The sequence below is a fragment of the Ambystoma mexicanum genome, chromosome 10 (assembly GCF_040938575.1).
Source record: "Ambystoma mexicanum isolate Mex_15411 chromosome 10, UKY_AmexF1_1, whole genome shotgun sequence".
NCBI classification, from domain to species: domain Eukaryota; kingdom Metazoa; phylum Chordata; class Amphibia; order Caudata; family Ambystomatidae; genus Ambystoma; species Ambystoma mexicanum.
Window position 1 is genome coordinate 1078881812 of NC_090932.1, and position 15194 is coordinate 1078897005.

The following is a 15194-nucleotide window of genomic DNA, read 5'->3' on the forward strand; positions in this document are numbered from 1 at the left end:
CCGGGCCTGACGAGGAGGTGGCGATGCCTGAAGTATTCGACCCCAACGATCATCCTGAACTAAAAGACTTGTTAGTTGAAGGAGGTCCTGATAGGGACGAATTCAGTAAAGGCCAACGTGAGTGCCCATCTCTGGAAGGCCTAAGGAGACAGGCCTGCTCCCAGCTTGAGGGTGAACCTCCTGGGAAGCATAGGATTTATTGGGAAGGTGGACTCCTGTATAGTGAGCCCACAGAGTCTACAGAAGGAGACCATAGGAGGTTGGTGGTTCCCCTTGCTGTTAGGCCCTTCCTCCTGCAGTTGGCGCATGAAGTTCCCCTTGCTGGTCACCTTGGTATGAAGAGGACCAAGCAAAGGTTATCCATGCACTTCTACTGGCCCAAGATGGGGGTGCAAGTAGAAAGTCACTGCAGGAGTTGTGCCTCCTGCCAGTTGTCTGGTAAGGTTGGCGCGACAATCCAAGCTCCGTTGGTACCGCTCCCAGTTGTGGGGGTACCATTTGAAAGGGTAGGGATCGACATCGTTGGTCCCCTTGACCCGCAAACATCCTCGGGCAATAGGTTTATCCTGGTGCTGGTCGACCATGCAACCAGGTATCCTGAGGCCATCCCATTGAAAACTGTAACTGCCAAGTCAGTTGCAAGAGCTTTACTCGGCATATTTACTAGGGTTGGCTTCCCTAAAGAAGTTGTGTCAGATCGTGGCAGCAACTTTATGTCGAAGTATATGCAGGCTATGTGGAAAGAATGTGGGGTCACCTACAAGTTCTCTTCTGCATACCACCCCCAGACCAATGGTCTGGTGGAACGTTTCAACAGAACGTTAAAGAGCATGATTGGGGCTCTGGAGGAGCCTCAGAGAAGAAAATGGGATCTTCTTTTACCATGCTTACTGTTTGCCTACCGAGAGGTACCACAGGAGGGTGTTGGCTTCAGCCCCTTCGAACTTCTGTTCGGTCATCCCGTACGGGGACCCTTAGCCATCGTCAAAGAGGGATGGGAGATGCCCACTCCCCCTGTTACTACCAATGTAGTTGATTATGTGCTAGGGCTCAGAAAACGGATGGTACTTCTGATGGGCTTGGCTAGTGATAAATTGAAGGCAGGGCAAGCGCTGGTGAAACATTGGTACGACCAGAAAGCTTCCCTCATCAACTTTACACCTGGTCAGCAAGTCCTGATCATGAATCCAATAAGGCCTCGCGCTTTACAGGACAAATGGTCAGGCCCTTACACAGTGGTGGAGCCCCTGGGTGAGGTGAACTATTTAGTGGACCTTGGAAGGCCTGGACAGGCTCCAAAAGTGTTTCACGTGAATTGGCTGAAGGCTTTCGTCCCAAGTGTCGAAATCGCAGCACTGCTACTGGCGTCAGACGTTGAGGAAGAGGAGTCTGAACCTCTCCCCGACCTGTTCCAGAGCGGTCCTTCAGATAGCTCCGTTGAGGGTGTCCGAGTGGCCCCTCACCCGACTTCTGATCAGCAGGCTGAGGTGAAAAGTTTGCTTAGGCAGTTTTCCCCCCTGTTTTCACAGTCCCCTGGTTTGACACCTTGGTGCAAACATAACATTGACACAGGAGACAGTGTACCTACCAAAAGTAGGGGATACAGGATGTCAGATAAAGTACGGTCTTATATTAAGACCGAGGTCAACAAAATGTTAGACCTTGGGGTGATTGAACCCTCTAGTAGTCCTTGGTCCAGTCCTGTGGTGTTGGTTCCAAAGGCAGGTACTTCTGAATTGAGGTTCTGCGTGGATTACAGGGCTCTGAATGCTGTCACCAAGACAGATGCACACCCCTTGCCTCGAACAGATGAGCTGGTGGATACTTTGGGTGCCTCCAAGTACCTCAGCACGTTTGACCTCACTGCTGGCTATTGGCAAATAGCTTTAGCAGAACATGCCAAGGAGAAGACAGCATTTTCTACTCCAGACGGCCTTTACCAATTCCGGGTAATGCCGTTCGGGTTGAAGAATGCACCTGCCACTTTCCAGAGGCTTGTGAATCATGTGTTGAATGGGTTGGACGAATTCTGTCTTGCATATCTGGACGATATAGCAGTTTTCAGTGCCACCTGGGAAGACCATGTGAAACACCTCAGGATTGTGCTCCAGGCTCTTCAGAAAGCCCACTTGACCATAAAGGCTAGTAAATTCCAGATTGGACAAGGCTCAGTGGTTTACCTTGGACATGAAGTAGGTGGAGGGAGGATACAGCCTCTACCCAGTAAAGTACAAGCAGTACAAGACTGGCCTACCCCCACTACGCAAACCCAAGTGAGAGCCTTCTTAGGACTCACGGGGTATTATCGCAATTTTGTGGCAGACTATGGCACCATAGCTGCTCCTCTGACTGCCCTCACAACTCCGAAGAAACCCAAGAAGGTAACTTGGACCGACGAGTGTGAGAAGTCCTTCAATGGCTTAAAAGACTCCTTGTGCCAGGCCCCTGTGCTCAGGGCCCCTGATTATCAAAGACCTTTTATCGTGCAGACGGATGCCTCTGACACTGGGATAGGAGCTGTACTATCACAAGTAGATGAGAAGGGTAAGGAACACCCTATCGGTTTTATTAGTCGCCAGCTTAAGGACAGAGAGCTCAGGTGGTCCACGGTAGAGAAAGAATGTTTCTCTGTTGTGTGGGCCCTAAGGAAGCTGAGGCCCTACCTCTATGGGACCCACTTCACTGTGCAGACTGACCATAAGCCGTTAAAGTGGCTAATGAACATGAAGGGGGAGAATCCAAAGTTGCTTAGGTGGTCCATAAGTCTACAAGGCTTCGACTTCACTATTGAGCATAGGCCAGGTGTCCAACATAGCAATGCTGATGGGTTGTCCAGAATGTTTAACCGACCTGAACAAGAGACTCATCCAGGGGTGGATTAGTTCCCCCTGTCCATAGTCTGGGAGGGGCGAGTGTTAGGAAAGATTTCGTAATTGTAGGTAATTTTCCTTCCATGTGGCAACCCCTAAACTTTTTGCTATTGTTTTTAACCTTGTTCTTGACTTTGCCAGAGAAGTACAGCCTTCTGCCGCACTTCTCTGGGCTTTCGCTCCTTTCTTACGGGGAAACTGACATGCCCTTAAGACAGTCAGTACCGGGGAACGCTGTTTCCCGTAGTTTCTTTTATCATGTTGCGGCTTTAGTGCAACATGACACAAGAGGGCACTGTAAGCTAAGTTACAGCTCTCTTGGGTCTCTAGCCTTCTACAGGCCCTAGATACTCTTTTAGGATGGTATTTGATCGGTGCAAGTCATTCAGGGACTCGAATGGTGGCAGCGATCGTTTTGTTTATTTTGAGCTCCTTTTGGCGTTCTGAGCACGTTTTTCGCACTGAACCCAAAATGGTGGCCTGGCTCCCAAAATGGCCAGACCACGAGGCTCCTTTGTCTTGTCCACTGACCGTCTTGCTCCCGTCACCTTCCCCAGGTCGAGCGACCCGGGGCCTTCCTTATTTGGGCATGTACTTTCCCGCGAAACGTGGTTGCTTTCGCGGGCTTCTACATGTCGTTTGTGTGCCTCCAGGGTGTGGGCTGGGATGTCTGGTCCCAATACACATCCTGGGTGCCAGAGAGTCTAGGGTGGTGTGAATGCCTGGGACCACCGTGGTCCGTGATTGGTCCGCGTATGGTATGTGTGTTGATGAGCGGATCTCCCATTGGCTCCCCTCCGTTTTGGCGCGAAGGGAACCGTGGATAAGAGGGAGCTGGAAACACCACTACCATGTCGATCTCCTGAGTTCTCACGAACGAAGGAATACAGGAGCCAAGTATCCTGCAACCAAGAGGCTGGACCGAGGAATCGCTGGTGACCCGCTGAAGGAATCCTCCTTTGCACTGCTGTCGTCCTGTGAAACCTTTTCCTCCTTTGATCGAACCAGAAGGCCTGTACTGGTGCTTCGACCTTTGGAATAGCAGGAACAGCTATTCCCGGCGACTTCATCAACTCCTGCCAAGTAAGCCTTCGGAAGTGTCTCTGGGCCATCCAGTTGACTGACCAGCTTACAAGGGAGTCCTGCTCTGTAACCGCCGCCAGGTTGTGTTGTATTTCGAGTCCTTGTCACTCTCCCACGCTTCGTACACTTGGCGTTCCCAAGTCTGAAGGGAGGAGTGTACATTTGGCTCGAATACACACGGCCGCTCCGTTGTCCTGCTGCGGCAACAAACTGTGCTGGTTTCGTCGATTGGGACGTCTTTTTGCTCTACACGACTACGAGGCGTTCCCTGTTCTTCTGAACCTGCCAGCTGCTGAAACGAACGTGGAGAAGCCTGGGTCTGCTTGCTTCGGGGACCGGTGAGTAGTTTAGCTAGGATCTGGTCGCCCTCCTGCAGTATCCCATTGCTTTTCCCTGCTGTGTAAAAACAGCACCCGTTTGGCCGTACTCGCGCTCTGCTTCTGCCCGCTGTGGAGGCTGCGCTTGAGTTGCGGAACCTGTTCTCCTTCTGCTGTGCACTAACCCGAACTGCCTGACTTCCTCCGAAGAGCTTCCCCTTTTGCCCGTTGGCACCGGCGTGGCAGGTACTTTGAGCACAAGGCTCCACTCTTCGCAGGGCTCGGACTTCCATCTAGTTAGGTGCCTCTGAAGGCGAACTGAGTCTAAAACGTTATCGCACTGCCTGTTTTCCTTCCCTTTCAGGTGGACTACATATTTCGTGCTTATAACGCTAGCGACTGTTGTATTTGTATATATATTGTGTTGATATGGTATGTGTTGGTTTAATATTGTGATATTGTGATTTTCTCGCTACGGTCGTTGTTTTAAAGGCCTTAAAATAAATGTGTTTATATTTTTGATATAACACCTGTTTGGAGTAGTTTGTAAGCGCTCTTGCTTTGTGTGCTCATTGCGGGCTTTCAGTCACCCTCACCCCTCTTGAGACCTAGTCTTGACCGCCGCGATCGCTACCTTGATTGGTCTGGCTTGTCCAGAGGTTACCCTGTTCCAAGTAATTAGGTTGGCCTTCTGAACTTCTGCGCCACCAGGACAGAGTTCAGAAATCCGTCTTAACACCCACCAGTGCTACAACCTTCAGATCTGTTAACATAGAAGACAACATAAGAGCAACTGGTGATCTTCGGAGTAGATCATTAACTTTGAAACTGTAAACACGTTTTTACCTGGAAGCGATTTCAGGCCCTGCAAGATCTGCCGACGCCGCTCCTGCATGGAAATTCTATCGTCACAGATCATGAGGGCAAACATCACCAGGGACACCAGCTGGCTTGTGTAGGCCTAGAGAGTGATATCAGAGAAGTCGAATTAGAAGATTTAAGAAAACCACACACAGTACTGTGGAGGAAATCACCACAACATGTATTATGCCTTTATTGACAAGAGCACATTTGTAAACATTCTATTAAAACAACTGAAAAACTTAGAAGACAAACCAAATGCAACCAGTTTGCTATATAAGTCCTGATGTATTTTACATACGAAAGCCATTAGCACCCTGAAGGGGGGGGGGAAATCAGCCAATCAGGTGGCTAGGAACGTGGGCTGAAACAGGTGAGATCCCAGCCCGCGTTCCAAGCTGCCCGACGGCTGGTTCCCCCCACCCCCCACCGCCATCTTCTCCCGGCCCTCAGTCCATATTGTTTCCTTCACTTCCCTAAACTCGTACGTACCTCAATTCAGCATCAGCACTTGGCTGCCATGGAAAGAGAAGAGGGGCTTTTTTGTGGAGCCCTGCCTTCCCTTTCCATGGCGGCCATCTTTCAATAGTTTGTTCCTTCTGGGTACAATGGAACAAAAATATGTTTAATTCACCCCGTCCCAACCATTAGGACGGGTGCCAATGGCATCAAGCAACCGTTCGCTTTGCTCGAGCCTATAACTCGGACTGCCGGGCCGTCAACACCCGTTCCAGCCCTTAGAACAGGTGTTTAACGCTTATGACAGCTTTGTTGGTAAAGCTAAGGCAGGCATTATTTCACAAATAACGCCTGTTTTAACGCCCACCACATTACAAAGATGGTTTATAATTTACCCTTGCAGTATACTTAGGAAATAGTGCCAGATTACAAGGAAACGCCTCCAATTATTACCGTCACCCAAGAAATAGAGGTACAAATTGTGAGAAGCCTTTGGAACATCTTCACAGGAGAAAAGAGCATGCCCCTTCCCTTCAATTCAATCAGTTTCCCCAATGGAACTTTGAAAGGGGAGCAAGTGGGAATCTTTGATGCCAACTTTCTCTCTACCTCCAATATGTTTTAACCCTTTTCTGTATTAATAAAGAATGTACTGTAGTACAACGATGCACTACAACACACTCTATTTCCAATCTAATGAAGATAGGAAAAGTTTTTAACAATGGATGGAGATTTACTGAAATATCACCAGCTGTATTCCAGTTACTAGGCTGCAGTTACCAACACGGAGACGGCAATGGTGTGATTAAGAGTTGACCCTCAGATTGCCTCCAGCTGGAAATCGTAATTACCACCAGAGGTACTCCTTATCAAACACAACACTCTAAAGGCACCCAAAGGATTAACAGGCATTACTCCCCCAAGAAAAACAAAAAATATGAGTGTGTTATGCACACCTGAACTAGTGTCGGTCTACATTCTAACATGGCCTGAAGGAGTAGAAACACATTGCATGGGTTTGGAATGAGCCCAGACGATATGGGCCTGTAATTTGTATTCAAATGAACACATGCTCTTTAGTGGAACATGGTTTGGGAAGGACCTCATGACAGTCTAAAACTGTTCGTGAAGCATATTGGAGATATTGTAAATGCTTATTTCATTTAAAAAAGGAATTTCTCCAGATGGATAAAATTTAGAATGGAAGTATGGAGTATAGAAAGCTTCCCTTTGTCATGGGGGTCCAGCATTATCCTCACCTGAGCCGACCAAATGGATAGCTGGCTCGTGTTTACCCTATTGCCTCTCCTGACCGCCACCCCCTTTCTTTATCTCCAGGGATTACCCTCTCTTACTTTCTTATTTATCTCTTTTAGGTAAGACTTCCCTCTGTACTGCTACTTTTCCTTCCCCTTATGAATTTAAACATGCTACTATCTTCCCATTCTCAAAATGCCATCTTTGGATCCTCTTCCCTTTCTAAATTCCGCCCCTTTTCCCTCCTTCCAGTTATCTAAAAGGTTCTCAAACATATGGCTCATACCAAAGTCTCTTCCTATCTTAATGGTCATTCCCCTTTACCTATATATCAACCTGGTTTCCTTCAGTATCACTGCACAGAGATAGTCTTGCACCAGGTTTCCATTTACTATACACGTTAAAACATTCTTCTCAGTCTACTTGATCTACAGCTTTTGATGGGGTCAACTATTCTACTCCTCTCTCTGAACCTTTTGGTTTATCTGGTTCTGTCCAGCAATGCTTTCTTTCCCATCTTTCAGATTGTACTTACTCTTCGCCATGATCCTGGCCAATCGTCTGTGCTCCCCCTCCAGGGGTCCAGGGTCCTTCAAGGCTCGGTTCTCTACACAACTATTCGTTCTGCTATTATCTACTCTTGAAATCTATCCCACCATTTCTACACAGACTATTCTCAAATTGGTTTCTCATTTTCTGAGTCGCTTCATTCTACATTTTCTTCTTGTCGATAGGCTATTCATTCTGTATGTCTGCTCATTTCATTCATATTAATCCTTCCAAACAAAGGTTCTCGTCTTCCCCACTGCTTCTACTCCTTGTCACCCAATACTACAAATCCATATTCTCTTTCCTTGCTCTTTGCTTCGTCTTTCTACTCCTGCATGCAATCTAGGTATTCTCTTTGATTCTTATGTTTCTTTACACATTTATAACACAGCTCGGTCCTGTCATTTCCATTTATTCCAGGTGTGTAAAAAAGCTAGTTAACTTCTTTCATTTCATGCTAGTAAACTGATTGCCTCTGTTATTTATTTCTTGAATTCTGCTCTGCCTTTCTGCTCGGGCTCCCAGCCTATCCACATCCACCAAGATCGATCTATAATTCCTCTATTTGCTTACTGTGTCCTTGGGACTGTTTCTCCAGTTCTAGCTTCTCTTCACTGGATGTCCTTCAGCTCTCTCCCAATATTCCACTTTCTTTGTATTGTCTTTAAATGTGTCCACGGCCTGGCTACTCTATATTTCATCTTTTATTTATTTCATTTCACCTATGTGATTGCTCAGGCTCAGTTTCTCTTACAAGTTACTAAACCCCGGGAGCTCATACTCGTTTTTGTTCCTTTTCTCTTCTGGTACCAAAACATTGGAACTAACTTTCATTTCACATTAGGTCCTTAGCCTCTTTCCCTCCTTTCACTCCCACTTGGAGTAAAATGCTCTTCATCTTTTCTCTGCCTAGTACGGCTCATGTTTACTGTTAAACTTTGGATTGTATAGTATACTTTTAGGTTCAGCACTTTGGTGAAGGTACTACATAAGCCACAAATAATTACAAAATCATATGTGGGGGTCAGAGGAGACCTCTGCATGAGTGCTTTCTGTGGGATCAAACATATGTAGGTAACAGTAGACAACTAAAGCATCATGCAAATGGGTTTATGTGAGAAGACTGGTTATGGTGGGCCATAGCCAATGGGCCAAACACCACATTTCCAGACAAATATGGTGTACTTACAATCTAAAAATTATTTGTAGTAATTATTGCTGGGTTGTAAAGGAGCAATTACGAGATATATCTGTCAAGTGGCAAAAAGAAACGCAATGACCCCATTCTCAGAAAATGTAATGTTCTTTTTACTCACTGGAGTTACTTGCCTCTCCCACTATTGCACTAACTGTATTAGGCTACACCCATACAAGACCTTACATTTCGTTCCTGTCTCCCATGCATACCTTATTAACAGGTTAAGCAGTAGATATTTGTGCAAATGCATTGACTGCATCAGGTTTGACTCTTAACTCCGCTTTTCGCCCTTCCCTTGCTGATGTCAGATAAACACACCAACTATATATTCAATAAACACTGAAGCATGCAGTAGAAATCTGAACATGCGCACCAGGGGTGGAGCTTAGGGAGAGGACTGTCATTGATTAGGGCAGTATGACCCAGAGGACCATGATTGGTTTAGAGGAGAAATACAGTTTTGAAGTGAAAGTGACTGTTTTTTCTTTTACTGAGGATTGCCAGCCTGACGATGGGGAATATTCATGAGCATGTGAAACCATGCCAAACCCCATGCTGGCAAAGGATGGCTACTTTCTTGCATTCATGGAAACCTCCATCTGAGCACTGATCATATCTAGGGTCAGAAAACCTCAGCCTCTGTTTCCCTACGATCTCCACTGCCTGGACTGGTGAAATCTAGGCATAAGAGGAGCAGTAGGTAAGGATTGTAAAACAGTAAATGTTTAACTGGTAGGCATGTCCTTACCATTTATGAGAAGTGAAACATATTGAGGTGAAATGTACGTGAACTGGGCCATGTCATCACCGGCGAGAATTCCGGTGCAAATTCAACAGCTCCTCCTTTACATACGAACATTCTGTCTTGGGTCACAATCAATTTGTAATTTGTTATTGCGTTTGGCCATAAACGAGCACAATACATTTCCTATTTGTGACAAGAAAGCTTAGACTCTGTGCCCAACATAACTTGATCTCTGCATCAACAATGCCTAAGATCAAAAAAGGATTCCAGTATCTATGGTTCTTTAGACTGGCACCTTTAAAGAGAAGACAGATTTAATTGGCAGTGCTTACTAAAAGCATTCCTTGTTGGATTTACATTAAGTAATAAGGCTAATTTTATTAAATGCTCCTTCAATCCTTGCTCTCGGTTCTCACTCCTCTCTCGGCGTCGGTGGCCATTACAATTAGGTGTCTTTCGGACTCATGCTCAAGTTAACTATCACCTTCTTTTACAGAAGACTAGATAAAGACTTGTAACACGTATTCCTAAATGTTACAGTTTCATGAAATAATATGTATGGTTATACGCCTGTGATCTAATGCTGGAGGGGTTCACTTTCAATGTACCCTTCCTTTACCACCCAAAGCCTGGACCTACTGCTGCATGCCCATTTACATTTAGGAAGATAGGAGATGGAAGCACCGTCCACCTCCCTGCAGCCACTAAACCTTTTCATTGTCAACTGCAACAACATTGATAACTTTGCAGTGCTACAGAGGCGACCAACGCAACGAAGGAAGGGTAGCAGAGAGTGGGTATGGAGGAAAACAAGATAGAGAGGCTGGAAGAGAAAGACAGATGGAAAGAAAGAGGAAGGAAAGAAAAGCTGGAGGAAGCAATGAAACAGACTGGGACAAAGAGGGAGAATTATACAATATTGTACTCTCGGAAAAGTATGCAGCATTGGCAAAATGAAGGGAATTAAAAAAAAGCTCAGAGAGATATTTTTTTTTTAAAGTGGTTGTTTTTTTTCTCCAAACTTTCCATGATTCAATTCCCTGAACAACTGTTAAAATCTGTGTGGTTTTGGCAGAAGGCCGGGAGCTTACTGACCTCATCCCTCTCCTCCAAGCCAAAGCTGGAGCATGTCATGCTTGCTTATAAGACGCTCAAGCACATTGTGACAGCAGCGCAGAGGGAAAGAAGGACCAAGTCTCAGCTCATTTCTATTTTACTGAATGAGCCAGGAGAAAATGTTTACATACCGGTAACTCTAGTTCTCTTGAACTGATCACTTTAACAGAATATAAACATGTTTTATATAATCCATTTCAAGCGCCCTATCCCCAAGGTCAGGTGAGCAGCAGTGTCCTCGCCTGACGTTGGCAGATTACATTAAACATATGTAAATCTATGATAGATGTTTTATAGAACTACCTATTTTGAGGCAACATGTATGAAAACATGTGACATGAGACACAGCAGCCAAGAGTGGTCTGGTCTCAGCAAGGAGTAAATGAAGAAAAAAGGAGAGATGGGAGGAGCATGCGTTGAGACCATCACAGCAGAGAAAATGTCCGCAAGATAAAGCCAGAGGATTCGTGCTGGGGCAGAGCTGTGTGTGTGCGCTGTATTACCTGGCTCCAATCCCACAATGCAGGGTAAGGATATCCCATCAGAAGGGAGCATTGTACAGTACAAATCCTGTCCACAAGTATGAAGCATTCCCCTCTCTGTGGTCTAAAACGAACCCAATAATCTGGATCCTATGCATCAGTACCAGTTCTAGTTTGTTTACGGAGAATCCTCGACCCACTATGGCACGTCACACCATTTGAAAACTCACCAAAGTCGAACATGTAGATGGGGCAGGAATCAGCTAATCCTCCAAGTAAGAATACAAGTGGATGTCTTGCTGTCAAAGTGCTGCCATCCCAGAGGATTGGAGGTGAACACAAAGCAAATATACTGCTAGAGAATTTGAAAGTGGTGCTATTCATGCAGGATATCCCAATAGGTAAAATCCCATCAGGACACCATGCTCCAACAGCTCATAATTCTGAGACAATGGTACCATTACAAGAGTTTGAAAATGACTGCCCCACTCACCCCAGCCTTTTTTATAACTAGAAAGTAGCACAAGTAAACTCCCTTACTCTTTTGAGATCTGGTAAAAAATGTAAATGTTGTCAAGTGGTTCTGGAGGGTACCCTGGTATTTTGGAGGTGAAGCTGCAGAGGATAGAGGCAGAGCAAGCGTAGAAACCAGTTTCCTTAGGACACACCTCTGCTGATCCTAGATGATGAATGTCCGGGATGAAGACCTGAAACAACATCCCCAAATCAAAGTCAGACTTCTTTGAAGACTCATAACATGGCTGTAGACGATTGAGGTTTTGACTGGAAAATTCCCTTCTTGCAGTGGCCATCTACTAGAGTCTAAGAATTTGATGCCAAGGTGACATTTAGATAGGACCTCGTCTTTTTCGTAGAACGTTTACCCCCCGCTCCGAGGGGTTTTCAAATATTTCTGTTGGGTGGAAAAACTCAGGAAGATTAAGATTGGTAAAATTGATGCCACTCTGCTCAGACTGGGAAAAAATGACAAGCAGAGAGTTTTGCCATGCAAACAGATAGTGGAAGGACTTTTCTAGACCTCCTTTGCCGGGTTCAGGAAGATCAGTGCCCACCTTTGTTGCAGCCCGACTCTCCAAGGGGTAATCATGGCATACCAGTCAAGGCTATGCTCTGAAGAGGGAAGGAGGGTGGAGTAAAGGTATAGCTAATAACAGCAAATAATAAGGGAATGTTCACACACGGTGCATGTATTAAAATAGAAACAGCAATGCAGTATGTTACAGGTGCGTCGATTTTTAGGATAGTGTCTCACAGGGTAGCGATTTCCATAGAACGCACTAAACATTCAGGAAAGCACTTCACAGTGTGTTTTTGTGGGGGTTTATAACTTGGCCAAAACCCAATGTTAACCTGTAGGATGACCCCAAAATGAAAGTCTATAGTTCTGGTGAAAAGGAGTTAGTCAACTGTAGGCATTCAACATGAGTTGAGGCTGTGCCTAGCTTGCGCCCAGTGCTTCTCTATGGGTCAATGTGTTATTCAACTGCCAAGCGTGGCAGCACGCCACCACATAGAGGCTGTCAAAATAGCACTCTGGCTGTGAAGGTGCAGTGTGTTCTAGGAATTAAAAGGGCACAAGGACCTTGAACAATGGAGCTGGGCTGAAGAAAGGGAGACAGGTGCAGGGGACTGGTGCAGTTTACTTCCCTGGCAGAGATTGCAGTCTTTGTGGACAACGCAATGCAAGCGGTAGCTCAACAGTTGCCATGCAGGTAAGAATATGCCTCAGAAGTTGTAGGTCTTAGACACTACCCATTGCAGGGGAGTCAGTCGCAGAAACAAGGTAAGCCTGTTAAGTGGCTGGCAAGTGCTATTCCAATGAGACCAGAAGTCCTGAAGGAGGGTGCCTTAGTATGCCCTCTGAGTCAAGTTAAGGGAGTACCAATGTGGTTCCCTCTGGTCCCGGATTGGAGTCTAGAGCGCATAAGTTCCAGAAGTACTTTGCTATCTGACTGTGGAGTGCAAGAGCAGAGCCTTTATCTTCCTTTGGCGAGTCCTTCTTCCAAGTGCTTCAGGAGGGGTCCAAGCATTTCACAAATGTTCTGGTGTTGATACCCCTATACTTAAACAGATCCTGGAGGCTGGACGCGCACACACAGACCCAAGTAATTCCTGGGTCCAGGTTTCAGGAAGACAACGCTGATTCAAGATAAAACTGAACACATGACCTCGCCTGGTTGGGAGACCCTGCACCTCGATCAATGGAGTAAGTAACTACAAAGGCCAATACAACATCAAAATATAAAAGATAAGACTATCTGTTAACTACATTTTCAGATGTCATTTATTTCTCAAAATGACAGTGAACATATACTGAAAGAGAATAATTTGACGCCTCCCTCCAGAAAGACATAAGGCTAGAATCGGAATAGGACCCGCCCACTTCTTTGGCTAAGGGGCAAATTGTCTAAAACAAAATGGACAGGCTAAGCAAAGTGATGCTTTTTTTTGTTGTCACAGCAATTAAATGATTGCCACGGATTCCCAGCCTGATGAGGAATATTCAAAGAAAGTGAATCTATGAAGCATCCATTACTGGATAACAATACATACATTTCCAGTTTTGTATATTAATATACATTTGTTGAATTGTGCAACTGACATCAAAGTGTATGTTTAAAATGCGTAAACGGTTATTACAGGGAATGGGTTGATCTTGTTACCATCCATAATGTCACCAAGCCTATTACCCTTTCTTAACGCCATAGTGCAGGATTCCTTGCAGGGTTTTCACTTTCCTGAGGACCCAGAGTGAAATATTCGAATCTGGACAGGCGAACGGGATCTGAGGCTTCCCACCAATAGGCTCCAGTGTAGCTGAGCCATCTACTGATCCTGATCGCAAATCAGGGTCCCCGAGGTCACTCAAGGTGCCCCCACCCCCACCCAATCGTCTCCACACCCTCGCTCGGCTCTGCATCTTCATATTTTGCCAGATTCCTACCTCTGCTGCAAGACATCAAAATCAAAAATGGACGGATGAATTGTAGCCGCCAAACATTATTTACTTGCAGGAATTCGAGGTGCCATTCTCTGAAAAAGATTAAAAAAGAAGGGGCAATGCTCCTCAACTGCGCTCATGTTTAAGTACTGAGTGCTATGTGCCTTGATCCTTCCTCACCTTCAGCGGATGCCCACAGGGTCGGATCCCATGCCCATAACTCCCAAAACCCCTGGCCCAGCTACAATAGCTTACGAAGTTTAGTACCAACCCACAGATGAGTCTATTGCAAAAATGCCCTATAATCTAATTTTCATGACTGCCTTTCTTGAAATATTATGGTGTTTGTTGCTGCTGGGACTGTGGTCTGCTCTCTATGGCAAATGTTTGCCTTTTCCAGACCCCACTTTACAAAGCAGGAAATAACAGATCAGAGGCAGTCCTAGTGTACGGTGCATTTACATAAGCAAATAATTGGACTTAATGACATAACATGTGATCACATGGTGAGAATAGTACCATAAACCAGTGCAGGGACTGGAGGAAATGATAACATGTTTTACATTGAGCACATGAGACCGGTATTTGGAGATCGACAAAATTACGTAGAGCAGTCGAGGGCAGAATGCAGGAGAGTTGGGCTGGACAGTTAGTGTCAATAGAAGGGTGGGTGGAGGGGAGGTAATAAACTGCCATGAACCAGCAGTATTTGTGCCGCTCCGTAGTATTTCAATATTTGCAGCAGCCCCAGTTCCCCCAAACCAAGTTGGCATATAGAGGGCCCGGGATTCCAGACTCCCCAAGATTTCTACCAAGCAACAGTAGTGGTTGCACTCTCTCCTCAACTCTATAAAGAATGCCATGGGCATCCCCCATCTTCTGGTCGACCTAACAGTGCCATCTTGGAAGTATGATCATTTTACAAACAATCATTCTATGGTGCGTCACAAAACAGAGGACCACATAAGAATTCTACACAAGGTGCTGTGTTTAAAAAGGGATTTATTAGCATGACAATCTCTAATGAAAAGCATCTTAACTTAAAGCAACAAAACAGGAAAACAGGAAAACTACAGTGCATAAGCAACAAAAAGGTCTATTTTATCAGAACAATCATTCAGGGGTTCAAACGGCACTCTTGTTGGAGGTCCCTTTGCTTCCCTTTTGATCTTCCTAGGCTTGCTCCTGTCTTTCGCACCTTACGTATGGTGTAGGATAACTCTCCCCAGTGTTCCAAATCTTGGGGTCCATTGCCAGCTGATTCCATGCATGATGTAGATCTGAGTAAACTTCTC

The 15194-nt window shown here is 45.6% G+C and overlaps 1 protein-coding gene across 5 annotated transcripts in view; it reads right to left on the reverse strand.

Moving 5' to 3' along the window:
- The window catches only part of GFPT1 (glutamine--fructose-6-phosphate transaminase 1), a 235941-nt gene that overhangs the window by 22230 nt on the left and 198517 nt on the right, over positions 1-15194 (reverse strand). For all 5 annotated transcript variants that reach the window (XM_069618891.1, XM_069618893.1, XM_069618892.1 and 2 more), the window contains one exon: positions 5117-5231. In XM_069618891.1, the coding sequence (XP_069474992.1) occupies positions 5117-5231 (115 nt within the window). The remainder of the gene's footprint in view (positions 1-5116; positions 5232-15194) is intronic.